General features: G+C 44.0%; 3 protein-coding genes across 9 annotated transcripts in view; 2 read left to right on the forward strand and 1 right to left on the reverse strand.

Moving 5' to 3' along the window:
* The window catches only part of MAP3K14 (mitogen-activated protein kinase kinase kinase 14), a 29,897-nt gene extending 25,765 nt beyond the window's left edge, over positions 1 to 4,132 (forward strand). The window contains exons 13-16 of the mRNA XM_075845399.1: positions 426 to 523; positions 651 to 780; positions 1,156 to 1,256; positions 1,942 to 4,132. Of these exons, the coding sequence (XP_075701514.1) occupies positions 426 to 523; positions 651 to 780; positions 1,156 to 1,256; positions 1,942 to 2,160 (548 nt within the window). The 3' untranslated portion in view covers positions 2,161 to 4,132. The remainder of the gene's footprint in view (positions 1 to 425; positions 524 to 650; positions 781 to 1,155; positions 1,257 to 1,941) is intronic.
* Positions 1 to 6,506, reverse strand: part of MYO1D (myosin ID) — a 110,714-nt gene extending 104,208 nt beyond the window's left edge. The window contains exons 1-4 of one of the 2 annotated variants that reach the window (XM_075845391.1): positions 6,143 to 6,506; positions 4,833 to 4,993; positions 3,680 to 3,793; positions 1,848 to 2,063 (exon numbers count right to left, since the gene is read on the reverse strand). In XM_075845391.1, coding sequence (XP_075701506.1) covers positions 1,848 to 1,849 — 2 coding nt within the window. In that variant the 5' untranslated portion in view covers positions 1,850 to 2,063; positions 3,680 to 3,793; positions 4,833 to 4,993; positions 6,143 to 6,506. The remainder of the gene's footprint in view (positions 1 to 1,847; positions 2,064 to 3,679; positions 3,794 to 4,832; positions 4,994 to 6,142) is intronic. The other variant, XM_075845390.1, reaches the window with a different exon arrangement.
* Positions 6,185 to 20,580, forward strand: part of LOC142665667 (myosin light chain kinase, smooth muscle-like) — a 49,688-nt gene continuing 35,292 nt past the window's right edge. For 2 of the 6 annotated variants that reach the window (XM_075845396.1, XM_075845395.1), the window contains exon 1: positions 8,694 to 8,740. Coding sequence is in view for 2 of the 6 variants with exons in the window: in XM_075845393.1 (XP_075701508.1) it covers positions 8,677 to 8,740 (64 nt within the window). In the remaining 4 variants the exon portion in view is untranslated. Of the gene's footprint in view, positions 6,395 to 8,621; positions 8,741 to 17,988; positions 18,070 to 20,580 lie in introns of those variants that run through there. The other 4 variants (XM_075845393.1, XM_075845394.1, XM_075845397.1 and 1 more) reach the window with 4 other exon arrangements.

A 20,580-nucleotide genomic window follows, 5' to 3' on the forward strand; every position in this document is an offset into this window, starting at 1 on the left:
TTGTCCAGTTTCGAAAGTCCATTGTCATATAGCCTATAAAGGAATTCTGAGTAGTGGTCCTCTGTTCAGGATTCTCATCTCTTGGTCAGAGTGTAGAGCAGATACAAAGAGCGTTTCTCACTCTGGAGGACCTGTCCTGTATTACACAGGCAACCCATTCATATGAACGGCCACTGTGTAATGCTTACTTTCCCCTGTAGTGGCGCTGCAGAGAAATTAAACACTTACTACCACGTGTCCCCCCAGATTACAGCTGCACGCTGGGGGTATCAGCAGGGGGACACTTTGCGATCACCTTATTATCAAGGGACAGATTGTAGATGTGGAATGAAGTTGTTGAATATATTACTTTGCAACCATAAAAATCTTTATAGTTGATGAACCAAGAACTTTGAAGCCCAACTCTTAAACTCTTCTATATACAGATCTGTACATGGAGAACCTCTCTCAACCTTTCCCTCTTGAGGAACACCAACAAATGTTTCTGAGTGACTCCAACCTGGAGCCTCTGCACAGCGGCAAGGTACTAATGAAAAATAAATACATCGTAAATATACAAGTTTTTTTCTTTTTCTTTCATCATCTGCCACTAGTTTGACATTCACAAAGAATCGATACACAACAAGTTCACACTTTTCTAACTTCTGCAGGATTCTATGACAACTTTGGACACTAAAAGTTCTGGGATTCATTCATGGGACAGCCGGATGGAATCCTGGAGCTTGCAAAGTGATTCATTCTTCAGCGGAGGAATCACAACTACACCCAGCTGGTTCAATGGTAAGTTGGGAGATAGTTCTTCTCTCAGGGGTTCAGGGATTCAATGAAACACCAAAGATAGAATCCATGTGTCATGCTCCTTCCCCTCAAGCTATGCATTATTCATAATACCGTGGTGGAGATTTATCAAGTCTCGTAAAATGATTCAATTTATGAGACGGCAAAAATGGCCCAAATTTATTGAAATGGCGCATTCTGAATGATAACTCGCTAGACATATTAAACAGTTTCCTCACTCTTCTACATGTTTTGAGGATCGTAAAATACTGACATCCTGATATTTGCGGTGAAGTGACACATTAGACTAAGAAATGTTGCGTCCTTATAATTTTTTTGGTATAGGCAAACTTAATAGCCTCAGTTTATTTGTTTTAGGGGTAAAAGTTCACCTGAAGTCCTTGAATGGGGAGATCATATATATCTGGGAGTCTGGCAGGACCAAACTGGGAGACCTGGCGGTTGGAATCAGCAGTCAAGTAAGAAGCTCGATCAAACTAAAATTGTGAATTAACGCTGGGGAGCTTGTACATTGGGGCTCGTGTATAGAAAAAAGTTTCAAAGGGTAAAACCATGACCTTATTCCCCATAACAACCAATCAAAGTTCAGCTCTTATACTCTAGACTGCATGGAAAAATTAAAACGTGGACTCTGATTGGTTGTAATTGCCACTTCCATGAGACAGTTAGGCCCATATTACCTAATATTGGTGCAGATATGCAGCAACCATGATCATTTAGCTTTGTCTAATGTAATGTAAAACAATTAGAGTATTCTCACGGTACGCATCCGAAAAAAACACATGCAGTTTTACCGCAATTTACAAAACCGCGGCAAATGGCTGTTAAAACGCATGCATTTTCTTTCAATGCAGTTCTCCGCCGTGCGGCAAGAAACGTGGCAAAACCATAACGTGTGAATCCATTGTTTGATCAATTTGTGTTTGGTTACTGTAGATTACTGTGGATTATCATTGGTTACTGTGGAATTGCATTTTGCTTGTAAATAAATAATCCACTGTAATTCCTCTGAAAAAAACAATTTGTTTTTACTTCAGTCATGTACTTACATAAATTAATAATAATAATCAATATTACTTGTGACGTGAGGTGTGTCACCGCCACCCCTCTTCTTTCGACTAAAACCTCTTCTCCACTCTACAGATTCCTATAAAATCCTTCACAATAGTGAACTCAAAGGGAACCCCCATCCCTTGGAACACCGACATCGCAGACTGCGGATCTGAGCTACAGTGCTCCCTAGCTGTTGATGGTAGGAACTGTCTCTGGAGAGTGAAAAAAGGAAAGATAGAAGAAGGGAATACAGGAGAGGTATATACAGGCGGAGGGACAAACGACTCAACTTTGTGGACCACAGAGTGATCTCTATGACTGAGGGGTTCCTACACTCCTTGCCCGCACCTTGACTGTCAAGTCCGGAGACCAATTTGATCTCATACGTAGGAGACACAAGTGATCACGTTCTGATTTTATAAAATGTAGTGACCACATTTGCAATAAGAAAGTATATTTTTTCATCTTTATTGCTTTATAGAATCAAATATTATAAATGTGTGTGACTTGATGCCATTGTCACGAATAGGACAGAACTATAAAAGATGCTCACCATGAACTAAAACCAGCCTATAAAGGATATAACTACTATATAGACCATGTATACTACGTTATGGACCATACTGTAAAGACCATGGTTTTTGGAAGCCCCATAAGTAATATATCATTTGTTTTACAATAATATGCCCAGTTCACGATTGGCCTTCAGAGATATATATGGGTTTCAATACCTGGCTCTTCTGGCTTCCAAATGACTAACCAACCAGTCAAACAATAAACTATCCAATCATTAATCCGACTCATAAATCAACCAGCTAACCACAATTGTCTAGTAATGATAAGGTGGTCTTAGGACGAGGGTCTTTATTTGGTTATTCGTGATGTCGGAAGGTCTGTTTATCATGTGGTAGCCCATGGAAAGCCCTTTGGGGGCTTGTGAAAGCATTAACAGCACAAAGCACAACCCATCCAGCCAGTGCATTAATGAAACTTTTATATTCATTCTCCTCAATGATAAAATTCCCTGCACAAGACACTTTTTCTATATGTTAGAGAGGATCAGTCATGGAGTAAGGCGACATAAATATGATATTTGCCTGTGACCCACGTGCTCTTACCAGTTAAAGAAAGGGAAGGAATGTAGCTTCGGTCCTCCAGACCTCTACAAACTATATGCAAATGTCTTACATCTTTCAAAATGTTGGTCATTTTTTTCTATGTGCTTGTGCACTGATGCTGCAACCAGAGGCACACACAGAAAAAAGGGGGTCCCATAGCAAAGATCTAAATTGACCCCCCCCCCCCCCCCATTATGGTGTCAGGTATTACAATCCAGGACATAATGGCCTAGTGACTGTTACCCCTTTTCATGACCCTTGGACCACCCACTTGTTTGCTTCCTCTGAAGAGAGGATACCTGCACAGGTTCTCACCAACCCAAAATCAAAAGGGATGGGACAAACCTTTCTTTCAAATGGCCTCATAGCAGCTGCATGGTCAGTCTCTATGGTATGTACATCACTGGCCATAACACAAATTATTGACACCTTCTATAAATGATGTGAGGGATCTGTCATTTGCTTATAGAAACGTTACAGGTCAAAAAGTGCCAATCTCCAGCCATATCAGGTAGTACATCAGTTTGACGTTCTGCACCATCAACAATCCAAAAGAGGATTTATCAAATGACCGAAACAGACCCGACCCACATAACCTGCACAGTGGAAGGGGCTTGTTGGATTAATCAATAGTAATTAGAATTTAGCTCAGTTATTCACTAGGTCAGAGGGACATCATACCATTCTGGTGCAACCTACAAAACAGTTACCTATGATATGTGCAGGTAAACAATCTCTGTATATGTCCACACGCTGTCCTCCATGTGGCTCACAACTCGGCACCGCTGCATTACAATATCTGGAGTGCTGATCTGCCTTCGGATCTGTTCAGATTTAATGGTGGATAAATGGATCAGTAAAAGTGAAATATTTTAGCAACTGATCTTATGTCATGTTTAATTTCATTTAGTAATTGTAACATATAGGCTGTGTTTACGCGTCGCGGTCAATTTGTGTCTTTTTCCGTGATTTGGATAAAATTACAGGCAAAATGGTGTGATTTGGCCACGACTGTCTGAAATGGCAGAAAAAGCCCACAATCTGACCGTGACGTGTGAACACAGCCATATGAATAGGGGATGAACTTGCAATAAATGAACGAATTCATGCGCTGTAATGAAACGTCTGTAAACCTTAAGCCAAATAAAAATCTAATTGAATACGGCTCTTCTTGGTGCATCGGACTTGGTCACATTTATCAAATCAGAAACGTAGTTATTGCTTATCTTTTATTTTCTGCATTTTATAGATAAGTCAGGCAAAGGCTTTCCGCTGCGGAAAAAACGCACAATTTCCTGCGTTTTTTTGCGGTAGAAAATGGTGCGTTTTTCCCAATGTTAGGAGATGGTGACATTATGAAAAACGCAGCAATTCTGCACACTTTCCGTAGCAGAAATTGACCTGCTGTGGTTCGAAAATTACGCACCGCAGGTCAATATCTGCTCTAAAATTTTACGCAGCGAGTGGATCAGATTTGTTCAATCTCATCCACGCGCTGCTACTGTATTCTGCTGCCTTTTTTCCGGCCGAAATTCCGTCCGGAAAAAACGTGGCAATTCCGGGAGAATGTGGACGAGCCCCAGAGCTTCCGTCTGTCGTTAGGATCCGTTCCTTGAATTACAGGGCTCGTCAAGTTCAGCAAATTAATGAATGATTAAAAAAATGAAGAGAAACCAGGACGTGCTTGCAGAGGATAAAAACGGACGAAAAAAATGGATGACACGAAAAACCACACATGGAAAACGGACAGTTGTATGAATGAAAAACGTCTGTGTTTTACGGACGCTCGTGTGAATTAGGCCTTAGTTCTATATTTGCAGTTTCATTCATCTGATGAAAAAAAAATAATAATATAAAACTTACCTACAACCCTTTTATTATTTTACTTTTATAACCTATTAATCAGACAGGTTATAACAGCAAATTAGGTGGTGGTCCGATTTCTGGTGGCCCCAAGAATTAGTAGCCCCAAGTTCCTCTTCTCGGTCACAGAGGAGGACGAGCATGAGCTGCCCTCCATAGAGCTGCATGGGAATGACGGAAATGATCGTTTTAGGCTATTCCTGATACTCTTACGCAATTCAACGAAAAGATGGACGACGCATCCTCGCTCTGCTCTCCGGCCGCAGACTTGGGGCTTCTTCTGCTCATAGGGCGGAAAGCTGATAACATGTATAAGGCTATGTTCACACTGTGTTCGGTGTATATGTTCAGCGTATACTACGAAGAAATCCTAGCCTATAATGGACCATACACATGCCAAAAGAGTGGCATAAAAGAGTGGCATAAGAGTGGCATACACCTGGATAATTTGCCTTGACAAACCTTTTTTTCAACCGTATTCAATAGCGCAATTATGCTTTCCAATACCATCAAAAAAAGTATACAGTGTTATATATACGGTTTCTTTTACAGGGCGTATGTAACTGTATGGCATATAAATGCCGGACGTACACACAGGGCGCAGTGTGAACGGTCCCTTATATGGCTGATGTGGTTTAGGGCCTGTTCACATCAGCGTTGGCTTTCCGTTCCGGGGTTCCGTCTGAGGTTTCTGTCGGGTGAACCCTGCAACGGAAAGTCAAACTGAAACCACAGCTTCCGTTTCAGTCACCATTGATATCAATGGTGACGGAAACATCGCTAATGGTTTCCGTGGGTCACCATTCCGGCAGGTTTTCGTTTTTCCGACGGAATCAATAGCGGAGTCGACTATTGATTCGGTTGCGGGGGTTCACCCGACGGAAACCCCGGAACGGAAAGCCAACGCTGATGTGAACAGGCCCTTATATATATATTTTTCCCCAATTTTACATGAGGTGGCAGTTCTAGAAAATGTTTCCATGTTTGTATTGCAGTAATGTTGCAGTTTTCTATTGTAAATACAGCCTAGCCCTTGGGGTGGGTGACTGTCACTTATGTGGGCGCTATAGCTGGTATTTATGTGGGTACTATAGATGGTATGGCTGGTACTTATGTGAGTGCTATAGCTGGTGTCATAGCTAGTACTAATAAGGGTGCTATCGCTGGTACTTATGTGGCACATTCGCTGGCACACTACGGCTGTCTTTCATGGACATTGTGACTATGTTAAGGATTCCTGCGGCTTGTTCCCTCATGAGGACACTGTAGCTGCCGTTACAACAACGGATGACGCCACATGAATTTATTACCGTCTCTTCAGGACTTGGCGTTGCCGCGGCGGGTAGAAATCACGTGATCGGGACCTGTGGCGCGCCAACACAAAATCTATTGCCGTTTACACGTGCGGCCTTCAGGGGCGCTGTGACACGCGGAAATTGCATAGACCGCGGCGGCCCTAGAGTCACGTGAGCTCCCTCGGCCGTTACCAGTGAGAGCCCGGGGAGTTTTTGGGAACACGCCTCCCCTAAATTGCCAGAGAACCAAACTTGCGGTAGCCTCAGGTTATTGACATGGTCTGCAGTGTGGTACATGTTATCTGAGGGCCATATAACGATACTACAACACTAGCTCCGGGGTGAAAGAGCTGGAGCCCGAGAAAACCTTTGAGCAGACAAGAAGTGAAGCAGTTTTCCGTAGTGGCCAATCAGATTACAGTTCTTATCGTTCGCAGGCAGGTTAGAAAATGAAATTAGTGATCTGATTGGTTGCTATGGGTAACTGCCCTGCTTTTAGTCTTCACTGGTTTGTACATAGGAGGCATCTGGTTGTTGGACTCTCCGGACATACAGATAAGCCTGTGTTCACACTAGCGTTATGGCTTCTGTAATAGAGCAGTATTTTCAGACGGATCCCATTAACGTATACTAGGGTCCATCTGGGTTTCGGTAGAGAATAGAGCTGCAGACTGCGCTATAAAATGGCAGAATCTCTGACAGGAAAGCGCAAGTGTGAACAGATTCCAACATGAAGGGATCGGACTTTATGCTGCACTCTGAAGGGGGCAAGAGATCAGCACTGCCCCCAAAATGCAACCTGTCCGATTAGTCGTGACTTTCTCAGTTGAAGGGAAGGGGGGACTGTAAGTCCACGATCACACACAGTTTTTGGTGCATTATTTTTACTTTTTTTAGTCAGACACAGGAGTGAACACAAAATAAAGGAGATGTATCAGTCTTTGTTTTATACCTTTCCTTCCTTTTGGATCCACCTTTTGGCACAAAAAACTGCATCAAAACTGTGTGTGTGATCCTGGCCTCGGAGTATATTCACACGTGGCGGTTGAGGTGCATTTAAAAACTGCATCAAAATTGGATCGGAAAAAGCACATGCGTTTTCACCACCATTTGGTGCAACTGCATAAAAATATGCACCAAATTGCTGTAAAAACACATGCGGTTTTTGTGCGTTTTTTTAACTGCTATACGTGTGAATAAACCCACAACGTGGTTTTCTATAGAAACACCTCCAGAACCAGCGTTTGTGAAATATGGAGGACACCACAAGCAACGGTTTTCAGGACTCTCTTGTAGCGCTGATAAGGGAAAGAAGCGCTTTTAACTACTACTCAAGGGGTTGTCCAGTTTAGAAAACCCATCTTCATATCCCCTAGTAAGGAACTCTACCTCATTAGACGGGGTCCTCTGTTCAGGATCCTCATCTCTTGGTGAGAGTGGTTATAAAGAGTGTCTCTCGCTCTGGAGGACCTGTCCTACACTACACCGACAACATATTAATATGGATAAGCACTGTGTAATGCCTAATTTCCCCTGTGGTGGCGCTGCAGTTAAATTGAACATTTACTGCCAGGTTTGGATTAAAAGCTGATCGCTGGTGATCACAGCAAGGAACACTCTGTGATCTGCTTCAAGGGACCCTTCTAACAAGTAGTGATTGTCCAAAGCAGAGAACCCCTTTAACCGACGACTGCAATTGCTATAGGCGTATAATATACTTCCTGCAAAAATTGGAACCCAGAGCAAGGATCTTGGAAATTGCCACGGACTTATTCACATACAAAGCAAGTCCATGGATCCACTACATACATAAACCTCAGTGTACACATACAGATCTCATCTCAGGGACAATGTTGGTATAGAAAGTATATATAAAAAAAACATTCAGTAATTGCAGGTCTCAGCCAAGTTCTCCTTACCATAATTGCGGAGCCCCGATCACTGAACTAAGGGCCAACGTTAATTATTTTTTTCTGTTGCTTAGGCCTCATGCACAAGTCTGTAGTTGTCATTCGTAATTACAGATGAAATTGCGGACCCATTCATTTTTTATTGGCCACGGACACCTTTCTATATATGTGTGTCCGGGCTGTAGAAAAGAGCCGCAAAATATAAAACATCTCCTATTCTTGTCCCGCAATTGCGTACTGGACGGCTACTGATCTGTATCAGAGAAGTCACGTTAAAGTGCAAGCTCCCTGTTACAAATCTTCTGTCATGTCACGCAATGGAACTCCACTGAATCCGAGAATGAAGGGGCCCACGCCACTCATCAAAGCACAGCGCCCCTTTAGTTTCTCCACATTACCCAGCTATGTTGGCACTGCTACCACTGCAATGAATGCACTTCAAGTTCTGATAATCAGGATTATAATATTAGTATTGAGATTTGTGGGGCTATTGTAACTGTGACCACAGATTATTCTGCAGGCTGTTTTTAGATTCTTTTCCTTTGTATTCTATATGTGCCAACCAAACATGCTTGTGTTTGCAGACAGAAGTCGGTTGTTACCAATATCTGAACCAGAGCACTTGGATACAGTTTTGTGATGCCATCTCCAGACTGTTGCAAAAATTTGTTGTTCCCAGAAAATCCACAGCTGAAATATCAGCGTGAGTAGAAAACCCGCTTTACTCGCCGGGCTCTCCGCTCGACTCGGTTACATCTTGTTTTATTTGACTTGTATCGAACAGCGAGATTTTGTGTCTTTCGCTCCGTCTCCTTTCTTTGACTCGAGCAGTTATATTTATATATTGTTATATTCAATTAAATTTATTTTAGCCATAAAAAATAATATTCACTAGTAGAAATGAGCAGTCATTTTATGTATCTGTATAGAGGTTAGAGCTGCATAGAGCTTCACCACGTTTTTAAAAACATATTAAAATCTTTACACCCATTTTTTGCGGTAAAAAAGTCACAAGTTTTGCCACACAACATATTTGCGATAAAGTTTGCGACTTTTTCAGTATCCCGCCACTGTCTGAAAGGGGCAGGGATTTATGGGAGGAGTGTGGCCACCCATGGACCAACAGATCTATTATGAGGTATGCCAGAAGCTGGCGTAAGTTATGGCCAAATCTACACCTGCTCATAGCTGGTGTAGATTTGCATTTCTGTCACGTAGACAGCCAAAGATGCACCAAATTTATTAAGAGGTGTGCGCCTTGAGTTACATGCTAAAATTCTAGCAGCTTGCAGCCCCCACTAGGGGGAGCTCACTACTTATGGATTTATAAAGCTATTGTTGATGGAAGGTCTACAAATCTGTACGCCATGATCTCCCCTAGTGGCAGCTACAAGCAAAAGTTACGACTGTGTGAAAAGAAGCAGTTCAGTTCTGGGCCCGCTAGCAGTTGCATGCTCTAGTAAGAATTCAATTAAAGGGCTTCTCCGGGCATTTTATATTGATGGCCTTTCCTTAGAATAAGTCATCAATATCAGATCAGTGGGGGTCAGAATCCGGGCACCCCCGCCGATGGCTTCCATGTGCAGTCCGCTGATTCAATGGACCAAATGAATGGAATGGGCGAGCCTGTTCAGTCAAAAACGGACAGGAGTAGGATCTGTTCTATTTTTGTCGGAAAGGCCACACAGTTCCATTAAAACAACGGAAGTGTGCATGGACCCATAGAAATGAATGTGTCAGCGTGCTATCAGTTAAAAAAATGGATATCACCCTGAAGAAAATAACTGAAGTGGGTGTGAGGCCGAATATTATGGCATATTAGAGAAAGCAGAAGGATTTCTTATGCACACCTACTGTGTATAAACAAAGCAAGCAAATATTCCTCCCAACAAAAATATCAATATACAAACAGTAAAACAAAAACATAAAACAAACAATGCTCTCACATTTATATTCTCAGACACCACAAATAAGGGGAGTGGAAAAGAAAAGAGGGAAGCGTGCCTCAGGCCTCATGCACAGGACAGAGTCGTGTGCATGGAGACTGTATGGAGACATCTTGAGTCCCTGTCGGTTTCCATATAAATCCGACAGAATAGAAATGTGTTGTATGCTTCATCAAGTGCTGCATTACCCCTCTTGCACACGACCGATGTGCCACTCGGGCCGTTTTTAACGGCATCCGAGTGGCACCCGATAGTCTTCACGGACCCATTCACTTTAGCGGGTGACTCGGGTCTGTGAAAACTGACCCGATTCTCTGATCCGTGGAAAGATAGGACATGTCCTATCTTTCCATGGATCACTGATGGGACTCGGCCGGCGCACACTGTCATGTGCATGAGGCATTAGGGTATGTTCACACAGTTCGAATACGCTGCGGAAAAGTATGCAGCGTATCTGACCTACGCAGGGTATTCTGGCCGAAACACCGCACCAAATTTTGGTGCAGATTTTCAGCCGGAATCACTGCTACGGAAAGCAGAGCAGAAAATAAAACAATACTTACCTCCCTGGGGTTGCTGTAGCAATGCATCCTTGCTCCCCACCTCTGGTCTCCGTGCAGACGTGACCGCTGCAGCCTGTGATTGGCTGCAGCAGCACATGGAATGAATCATCTTCCCAGGAGGCCGGACTGGATAAAGAGAAGAAGAAAGCGTCACTATGACATCGCCTGTGTTGTAAGTCTAAAGGTATGTTCACACGCAAACTCAAAAACGTCTGAAAATACAGAGCTGTTTTCAAGGGAAAACAGCTTCGGATTTTGAGACTTTTTTTAACCACTCACGATTTTCGCTGCGTTTTTTACGGCCGTTTTTGGAGCTGTTTTCAATAGAGTCTATGAAAAATGGCTCCAAAAACGTCCCAAGAAGTGACCTGCACTTCTTTTTCGCGGCCGTTTTTTACGCGGCCGTTTTGAAAAAAAAACAAAAACGGCCCGTCGGAACAGAACGACGTTTTTCCCATTGAAATCAATTGGCAGATTTTTGGAGGCGTTCTGCTTCCGATTTTCCGGCCGAAAATAGGCTGTGTGAACATACACTAAGTCTTATTTTTTTTTTTTGCTACGCTGCAAAACTTGCAATTGCCACTTGGCTTTCTGTTGCGGGTTTTACATCCCCATTGAATTCAATGGGAAAAACTCGAAACTGAAAAGCTGCAGGACAACTATCCCATACTGTAATCATGTTTTCGGTACGGGACAGTAGTTCCACGGAGAGGCAGGGACTCCTAGCGTCGTACTTAACTGTGATGCTAGGAGCCCGGCTCCCTGCAGTGTGTTCGGTCCGGGACTTGCGGCCGAAATACGTTCCGTTCCTAAATTGACATGCTGCGGATTTAAATTCCACACTGCAGGTCAATTTATGAACGTTTACGGTGTGTTTTTTTGCTCCGCAGCGTGGACATGGGATTTTCTAAATCTCATCCACTTTGCTGCTACTGTAAATGCTGCGGAATTTCCGCACAAAATTCTGTTGCAAAAATTCTGCAGCATTTACGCTACGTGGAAACCCGGCCTAAGGCCTTGTTCACATAGTACAGGTTTTGCATGTATTTTTCAAGCCAAAACCAGGAACAGAACCTAAACAGAAGAAATATATAAATGACGGCCTTATAGGTCTGCTCTCCTGGAACCAATTCTTGGTGTAAAATTTGCAGCAAATCTGCACTGTGGGAACATGGCCTAAGACTAGACATATGCAGGAAAAGATCAACGTTGCAACCCCCTTTCCACAAGCTCTCTCATTAGGTACATGCAACAGACACCTCCATTAGTCTCAGCTGATTCGTCCTCTAAGGCTGGGTTCACACGACCTATTTTCAGACGTAAACGAGGCGTATTATGCCTCTTTTACGTCTGAAAATAGGGCTACAATACGTCGGCAAACATCTGCCCATTCATCTGAATGGGTTTGCCGACGTACTGTGCAGACAACCTGTCATTTACGCGTCGTCGTTTGACAGCTGTCAAACGACGACGCGTAAAAATACAGCCTCGTCAAAAGAAGTGCAGGACACTTATATACATTATATGCAGGACACTTATATACATTATATGCAGGACACTTATATACATTATATGCAGGACACTTATATACATTATATGCAGGGCACTTATATACATTATATGCAGGGCACTTATATACATTATATGCAGGACACTTATATACATTATATGCAGGACACTTATATACATTATATGCAGGACACTTTTATACATTATATGCAGGACACTTTTATACATTATATGCAGGACACTTATATACATTATATGCAGGGCACTTCTTTCAGACGTAATTTGAGCCGTTCTTCATCGAACTCAATGAAGCACAGCTCAAAATTTACGGCTGTCAGAGAAGCCTCGCAAAATGCGAGGAGGGGCATTTACGTCTGAAACGAGGCAGCTGTTTTCTCCTGAAAACAGTCTGTCTTTTCAGACGTAAAAGCCTGCTACCGTGTGCACATACCCTAATAGGTTTCTCTCCAGACAAATCTCAGATCTACTCTGACTGCACCTGCACAGCGGCTCCCCAGACACAGAGCTGCTGTACCAGCCTGGAAAAGTAGTAGTAGTAGTAGTCGTCAGATTTATGTGCAGGACCCTGTAACCTATAACTGTATTGTTGACAGCTGATCGTATACTGAAGTTTGCATGTTGATGGCTGCATTTGTTTGATATAGGAGTAATCTACAAGATCAAAGTTATGAGGTCAGGTTCATGCAGGGTGGCTCTGTGATGTGGCTCCACGGCGACTAAACCGCCCCATATAGACGGCTGCATTACAACTGTTTTGTACTGGCCCATAGTAGGGTTCCCATTTCTGTACATGGGGCCTTTGAGGCTTATTGGCAAAAACTGTGCAAAAAAACGTGCACCGTTTGAATAGCCCTCAGGCCAAATGCACGTGTTGCGTACTATGTGCGGATTTGCGGCGCATATTTTCATGCAGCAAATCCGCAGCGTTATACAGTATCAGGAAACTAAATGAGAGTTCAAGAAATCTCATCTACACGTTGCGTGTTTTTTGCATGTAAATTGATCTTGTGTATTTTAAGATCTGCAGAATGTCAACATATCTTGCGTTTCCGCTTACAAACTGTATCTGACTAGCTCCTTGAAAAAAAAAAATGCATCAAAATGTAAAAAAAACTCATCAAAAAATTTGTTATTGGGTGTGGCTTTTGCAGATTTTCTGTGCATTAAGGTAGCCTAAGGGTATGTTCACACGAGGGCGTCCGTTACGGCTGAAATTACGGGGATGTTTCAGCCTGAAAACATCCCCGTAATTTCAGCCGTACCGGCATGTGCAGGCGCTTGAACGCCGCGTCCATTACGGCCGTAATTAGCGCTGCTATTCATTGGAGTCAATGAATAACGGCTCCAATTACGGCCAAAGAAGTGACAGGTCACTTCTTTGACGCGGGCGTCTATTTACGCGCCGTCATTTGACAGCGGCGCGTAAATATACGCCTCGTGTGAACAGACAAACGTCTGCCCATTGCTTTCAATGGGCAGATGTTTGTCAGCGCTATTGAGGCGCTATTTTCAGACGTAATTCGGGGCAAAAACGCCCGAATTACGTCCGTAAATAGGCCGTGTGAACATACCCTAAGGCTGGGTTCACACAGTGCAGATTTGCTTTAGATTTTGCCTGCATTTTTAAGCAAAAACCAGAATTGGATTCAGGAGAGCAGAGCTATGAGGCTGTCCTTTTATATATTTCTTCTGTTTAGGTTCCATTCCTGGTTTTGTCTTAAAAAACAAAAAAAACAACAATAACATGCAAAATATGCAGCAAATCTGCACTGTGGGAACCTAGCCTTTGTGTGTACATGTGCCTGAAATGTTATCTGCAACCTGTGGCCCTCCAGCCATTGTGAAACTACAACTCTAAGCATGCCCTGAGAGCCACATCACCAATGTATACACAAATAACATGTCGCTGCGTTAGAACAAGTTTATCTTTATTTGAGGTGGTTGATATTATCATTCTACAATCCAGGCTTTGTTAATTATATGACATCACGAGCCTGAGAAAACAAATATAAACCGGGTGTATATACCTGCACAGAATAACATAACACATCTGGTTTATCTACGGGCGTGATCTTGGCCTATGGGTATGATCTACTGAGGACATCAATGCGAACAAACTCCTACGGATGATTAGGAAACAATATGCGGTTTGTTCTGTGAATATGGGGTAATCTGAGCGCTGCGACTGTGTAATTGTGATAAGAAACCCTGAGAGAAGGGGAAATCCAGTCCAAATGATCTTCTGATATGTCATAGGTACGTGCAAAATGATCACATTGGTAATCTCGGACCACCCCCAATTTCCAGAAGCACCGACCCCCTTTCGCACTGCTTCTGTTAGGCTGGATTTTGTGGTGCTATTTTATTTCTATTTTTTTTTTGCGGCCAGATGTTACATTAAAAGTCTATCGTAAAATCTAAAATGCACTACGTACAGCCACGTTTTGGTTTGTGGCGTTTTTGAGGCAATTTTGTGGTCCATGGCGTTTTTGCTTTTTTTGCAAATGCAGCACGCTCTAGGTATGGCGTTTTTTTCATGTATTTTTCAGAGAGGCTTCTTCTAGGACTTCAAAAACGTCAAAACATGTACAAAATGACACTAAGGCCGGATTCACACGAGCGTGTGCTTTTTGCGCATGCAAAAAATGTGGCGTTTTGCCTGTGCAAAAGGCACTTAACAGCTCCGTGTGGCAGCAGCATAGGATGCGCGGCTGCGTGCTTTTCGCGCAGCCACCATCATTATGACACTTCGTTTCGATGTTTGTAAACAGAAAAGCACGTGGTGCTTTTCTGTTTTCATTCATCCTTTTCACAGCTGTTGCGCGAATCACGCTGGTCGCACGGAAGTGCTTCCATGTGGCATGCGTGGTTTTCACGCACCCATTGACTTCAATGGGAGCGTAATGCGCGAAAAACGCTCAAAGAACGGACATGTCGTGACTTACGCAGCGGACTAACGCTGCGTAAAAATCACGCACATGTCTTCACGGCCCCATAGACTAATATAGGTCCGTGCGACGCGCGTGAAAATCATGCGCGTTGCACGGACGTATATCCCGTTCGTCTGAATAAGCCCTAAATGGAACACCACTAGAAACCCCTTAAAATAATGTTACATTTTAAAACACTGGCGTTTTTTAGCAGCGTTTTTTTTTTATGCAGTTTAAATTGCCAGAATGATTCTGTGTTTGAGGTGGCCTAAGGCCTCATTCGCACTATTGTATTGTTTTTTTTACTGCCCGCAGTGCATCCGTATCTATCGATCCGCAAAAAAAACGGGAGGGTACATATTATGCCACTAACATGATCGCTCAGGTGCCACTTCCTTGGGGAATCTCCTGCCATTACATAGCAATGCTTCCGCAATTTTGCTTCTATGGGAGATTCTACGCCTCAAATGCGGACAGGAATAGGACTTGTTCTATATTTTGTGGATCTTTTCTGCGACCCAGACACAAATCCGTAAATTTAAAGAAAGATATCTGTGGCCTATAGAAATGAATGGGACCGCTGATTATCCCTAATTACGGACTCATAATTACGGATAGAAACTACGGTCGTGTGTATGGGGCCTAAGGCTGCACACATATACCTAGAAAAGAGAAAAAGATACAGTGCTCCTCATCGTGCAGGTTGTTCTATACTGGTGGAGCAGAGAAAGATGAACACCACCGCTGAAGTAGTGCTCTATTTTCATGCAAAAAAATAATGGGGAAACTTGTATAGCGCTGTCAACATTTAGGGCGACAATGTAGAAGATATTTATTTGCAATAATAAGTACAGCTACGCGTTTCGACAGCGATCTGGCCATTAGGCCTCATGCACACGACCGTAGCTATGTGCATGGACCGTGCACATTGATTTCAATGAGCCCTATTTTTTTGCGGTCCGGGCTCCCGGCCAATGCACGGACCATTTAAATCATGGTCGTGTGCATGGGCGCATAGAAATTAATGGGACCACAATTCATCTGCATTTTTGCGGATGAATTGCAGACGCAAAAACACGTTCGTGTGCATGAGTCCAAACACAATGTAAAAACATACATCAACGTGTTTTTGCGTTCGCAATTCATCCACAAAAATGCGGATGAATTGCGGACCCATTCATTTCAATGGGCCCATTCACATGACCATGGTTTATACGGACCATGTATTGCCCAGAGCCCGGACCGCAAAAAAAAAAAGGACAAATCATTTATATGGGCTGCATTTGCGGTCCAGGCTCATTGAAATGAATGTGTGCACAGTCCGTGATATGCGGATGGCACTCCGCGGCCATCCGTGCCATAATCACGGGCCTTGCACACGGCTACGGCTGTGTGCATGATGCCTAAATACATTAAAAAAGACCGCCAAACACCCAAGACGCGGTTGATAATTGGTATAAGTGGATTTTTCACGCATTTGCTGCGGAGTTACCCTACGCATTGCAGGGTGTAAATGCTGCTGCAGTTCCGCAACACCATTCGTTAAAATCTGCTCCATGCTCTGATTTCTGCACAATTTTTTTCTAGTACATGTGGATGGAGTTTTGAAATCCTCATCCACCTGTATTGTGCTGTAAACTGCTGCGGAATTCACACCCCAAAACGCTGCATCTGGACTAAGGCCCCATGCACACAAACGTGCTTTTGCGGCCGCAATTCCCACGAAAATCCACGTGAGAATTGCGGCCCCATTAATTTCTATGGGCCCATGCACGCGACCATGGCTGCCACGGTCCGTGCATGGCCCAGGAGCCTGGACCGCAGAAAGAAAGGTCCAGGCTCATAGAAAATAATGGATTTTGCGGGCGGCTTGCGGGTGACACTCTGCGGCCGACCTGAGAATAACGGCCGTGCACATGGCTACGGTTGTGTGCATGAGGCCTAAGCCTGAAATGTGGATATGCCATAAATGCCTGAGATGGGAATTACCCTTTAAAGAGGTTGTCCACTTTCAGCAAATTAATGTCATTTTTCTGTATAATTAAAATCTATACAATTGTTTTCAATATACTTTCTGTATTCATTCCTCACGGCTTTCAAGATCTCTGGTTGCTGTACAGTAGGAACCTTTATTGTTTACTTCCAGTGGATAAAACTCTGTCCATGGTCATGTGATGGACACCGGTGCTGGGATTGTTAGAAGACACAGCTCTGATACACGTACTGTCGCGAGCCGTGCTCCCGTGTCCATCACATGACCCTGTCGCGAGCCGTGCTCCCTTGTCCATCGCATGACCCTGTCGCGAGCCGTGCTCCCGTGTCCATCGCATGACCCTGTCGCGAGCCGTGCTCCCGTGTCCATCGCATGACCCTGTCGCGAGCCGTGCTCCCTTGTCCATCGCATGACCCTGTCGCGAGCCGTGCTCCCGTGTCCATCGCATGACCCTGTCGCGAGCCGTGCTCCCGTGTCCATCGCATGACCCTGTCGCGAGCCGTGCTCCCGTGTCCATCGCATGACCCTGTCGCGAGCCGTGCTCCCGTGTCCATCGCATGACCCTGTCGCGAGCCGTGCTCCCGTGTCCATCGCATGACCCTGTCGCGAGCCGTGCTCCCGTGTCCATCGCATGACCCTGTCGCGAGCCGTGCTCCCGTGTCCATCGCATGACCCTGTCGCGAGCCGTGCTCCCGTGTCCATCGCATGACCCTGCACAGAATTTTATCCACTGGCAGTAAACTATGCATGTTCCTACTGAATAACAACAAGCAGAGATCTTGAAAACCGTGAGGAATTAATACAGAAAATATATTGGGAAATTGGATAACTTGTATTTCTTATTTTTACGATATCAAAAACATAACAATTTGATAAAAAATAAGCCATGAAACATTTGATGTACTATATAATTTTTTTATTTTTTTTAATGCAATGTCCTTGCAACAGTTCTACTCATGTCTACCCGTATAGATGAGTTATGCATACACATGCCGGGCGGCTCAAGTCCTGAATGCTACAAGTAAAAAATTAACTATTCGCTTAAAACGCTGGAACTAATGCTCGTCTGGGTAAGCCTAATATTCCATGTATTACCTGCAGCACAAGGTCTTTATAGTTCGTTATGGTGCAAGACATACAAAGTGCCACTATTTAAAATTTGCATATTAAAGAGGACCGGTCACCTCTCCTGACATGAATGTTTTAGTAAATACTTGTATTTCCCGTTAACAAATTCCTGGAGCTTCTTTTCTTAGAACTCCTGTATTGTGCCATTCCTCTGTTATTCCTCCTGGAAATGTATGAATAAATTGACAAGTAAATATTACCATTCCCCCTGTCAATAGGCGTGTCCCTACATAGTCTGACATTGCCTGCACTTATTGGATAGTATCAGAATATGTATGGACAAGGGGAATGCCATGACCGAGTTGAGTATTATGTATTAATAAATATCCAGAAGGAATAACAGAGGAACAGCACGATGTATTCATCCATTCCCGAACAATTGTAACGATAATTGCCCTTTGTAAATGAATTGTTATTGTTGATGGTAGCCGATGACTACTTGAGCGAGGGTCCATGTTTACACTGCAGCGGGTCTCTGTAGGGTGTGGGGGTCTCTGTAGGGTGTGGGGGTCTCTGTAGTGTGTGAGGGTCTCTGTAGGGTGTGGGGGTCTCTGTAGGGTGTGGTTTCTGGTCTCCTGGGGTGAATTAAACAGGAGATCCCGGTTCTGCTCCTTCATCTAAGCTCGTCCCTTTGTTTCTATTTGTTGGGTTTGGCAGGGTTGACAGATACAGAGATCTTTGCTAGACACATTCCGTCTTTTGAAGTGATCTGCCGCTGTTGTGGAGGGCCATTTAAAGCGATATAGACAGTGAGGAATGACTGTGAATGTTCTTGGCAGTGCAGTGTGGGGACAGGAGAGACAACGTCCCCCCTGCCGGAGGCTCTTTGATAAACCTGCTCTTAGAGGCTGTAGGGCAGGCTGGTATTTGGTTCCTTTAGTGAATATAAGGGGATGTAGCTGTTATCACTGTGACAATAGCTACTGTGGTATTTCCCCGTTTGCTTCCCTACATCATAAAATGCACTGCCACCAACGACATCGTAATGAAAGTCTACAGTCCGCGTGAGAAGAGGCTTCCGGTCTTCAGTCTAGTTTACTTATCCTAAAGATACGGGCACACACAGCAGAATTTGATGCGGAAACCGCTGGTAAAATGGGCACTAAAGACAAGGTTCCCACGTAGCGTAAACGCTGTGGAATTTCCGCAACAGAATTGTTTGCGGAAATTCCACCGCATTTACAGTAGCAGCAAAGTGGATGAGATTTAGAAAATTTCATGCCCACGCTGCGGAAAAAAACTGCAGCGTAAACGTTAATAAATTGACCTGCGGTGTGGAATTTATATTCGTAGCATGTCCGTTTATTCTGTTTTAGTTGCTCTTCCATTGTAGGTTTTCCCCATTGAAATCAATGGGGATGCAAATACCGCAACAGAAAGCCAAGTGTTGCGAGTTTTGCAGCGTATTATGCCGCAAAAATCGCAACTACGGAAAAACAAAAAAAACATACTTACCCAGAAGCCTGTGTTTTTTTGTCCAGACCAGCCTCCTGGGATGACGTTGCATCCCATGTGACCGCTGCAGCCAATCACAGGCTGTAGTGGTCATATGGGCTGCAGCGTCATCCAGGGAGGCCGGACCAGACTGCACAGGAGGTACGCTTCGCCGTAATGGCCTAGGTATGTACGAGCATTTTTTACCACTGCCTTCCGCAGCGGAAAGTCAGTCCGAAAAAATTTACTTTTTCGAACGAAATGTGCTGCGGGTTCTAGGTCTGACTCGCTGCATAATTTTTATGCAGCGTATCCAGCCTGTGGGAACCCGGCCTACAGGGGTTTTCCCATCAGAGACATTAACATATCCACAGGGACCTGCACCCATCTCTTAAACGTCGCTCCCTAAGCCCCGTTTAACTTCTGTGTTGTGGCTGAAGTGTGTGATTTCCGACCATAAATTACGGAAACAGCGTCGCTCACTGAACTACGCTGTTTCCGTAAGTCCTATAGAACCCGAATGGGAGTTAAAGAAATTGCGTAGCTCGCATGCTACGCTGCTTCCGTAACTGCCATTCATTACTATGGGAGTTACGGAAACAGCGTCGCTCAGCGAGCCACGCTGTTTCTGTAATTTATGGTCGGAAATCACGCACTTCAGCCACAATACCGAGCAGTAGAACGGGGTCTAGGGAGCCCTGTTCTAGAGATGGGTCCCGCATCTGTCTGACATTTGACATGTATCCTGTGGATATGTCATAAATGTCTCTGATGGGAAAACCCCTTTAAGGCGAAATTCACATGAACGTTTGCGTTTTGCGTGTGCAAAAACGCAGCGTTTTGCGCGCATTGCAGTTCCGTGTGGCATCAGTATTTGGCTGCGTGTTTTTTGAGCGTATGGGTTCGTTATGACACGTGGTTTTAATGTTTAGAAACCTAAATGAAGGAGGTAGTTTTATTATTTCCTTCATTTCGTCAACTGTAGCGCGAATCACACGCAGAAAACAACGAACTGCGTC

This window comes from Rhinoderma darwinii, chromosome 13, assembly GCF_050947455.1.
Source record: "Rhinoderma darwinii isolate aRhiDar2 chromosome 13, aRhiDar2.hap1, whole genome shotgun sequence".
NCBI classification, from domain to species: Eukaryota; Metazoa; Chordata; class Amphibia; order Anura; family Rhinodermatidae; genus Rhinoderma; species Rhinoderma darwinii.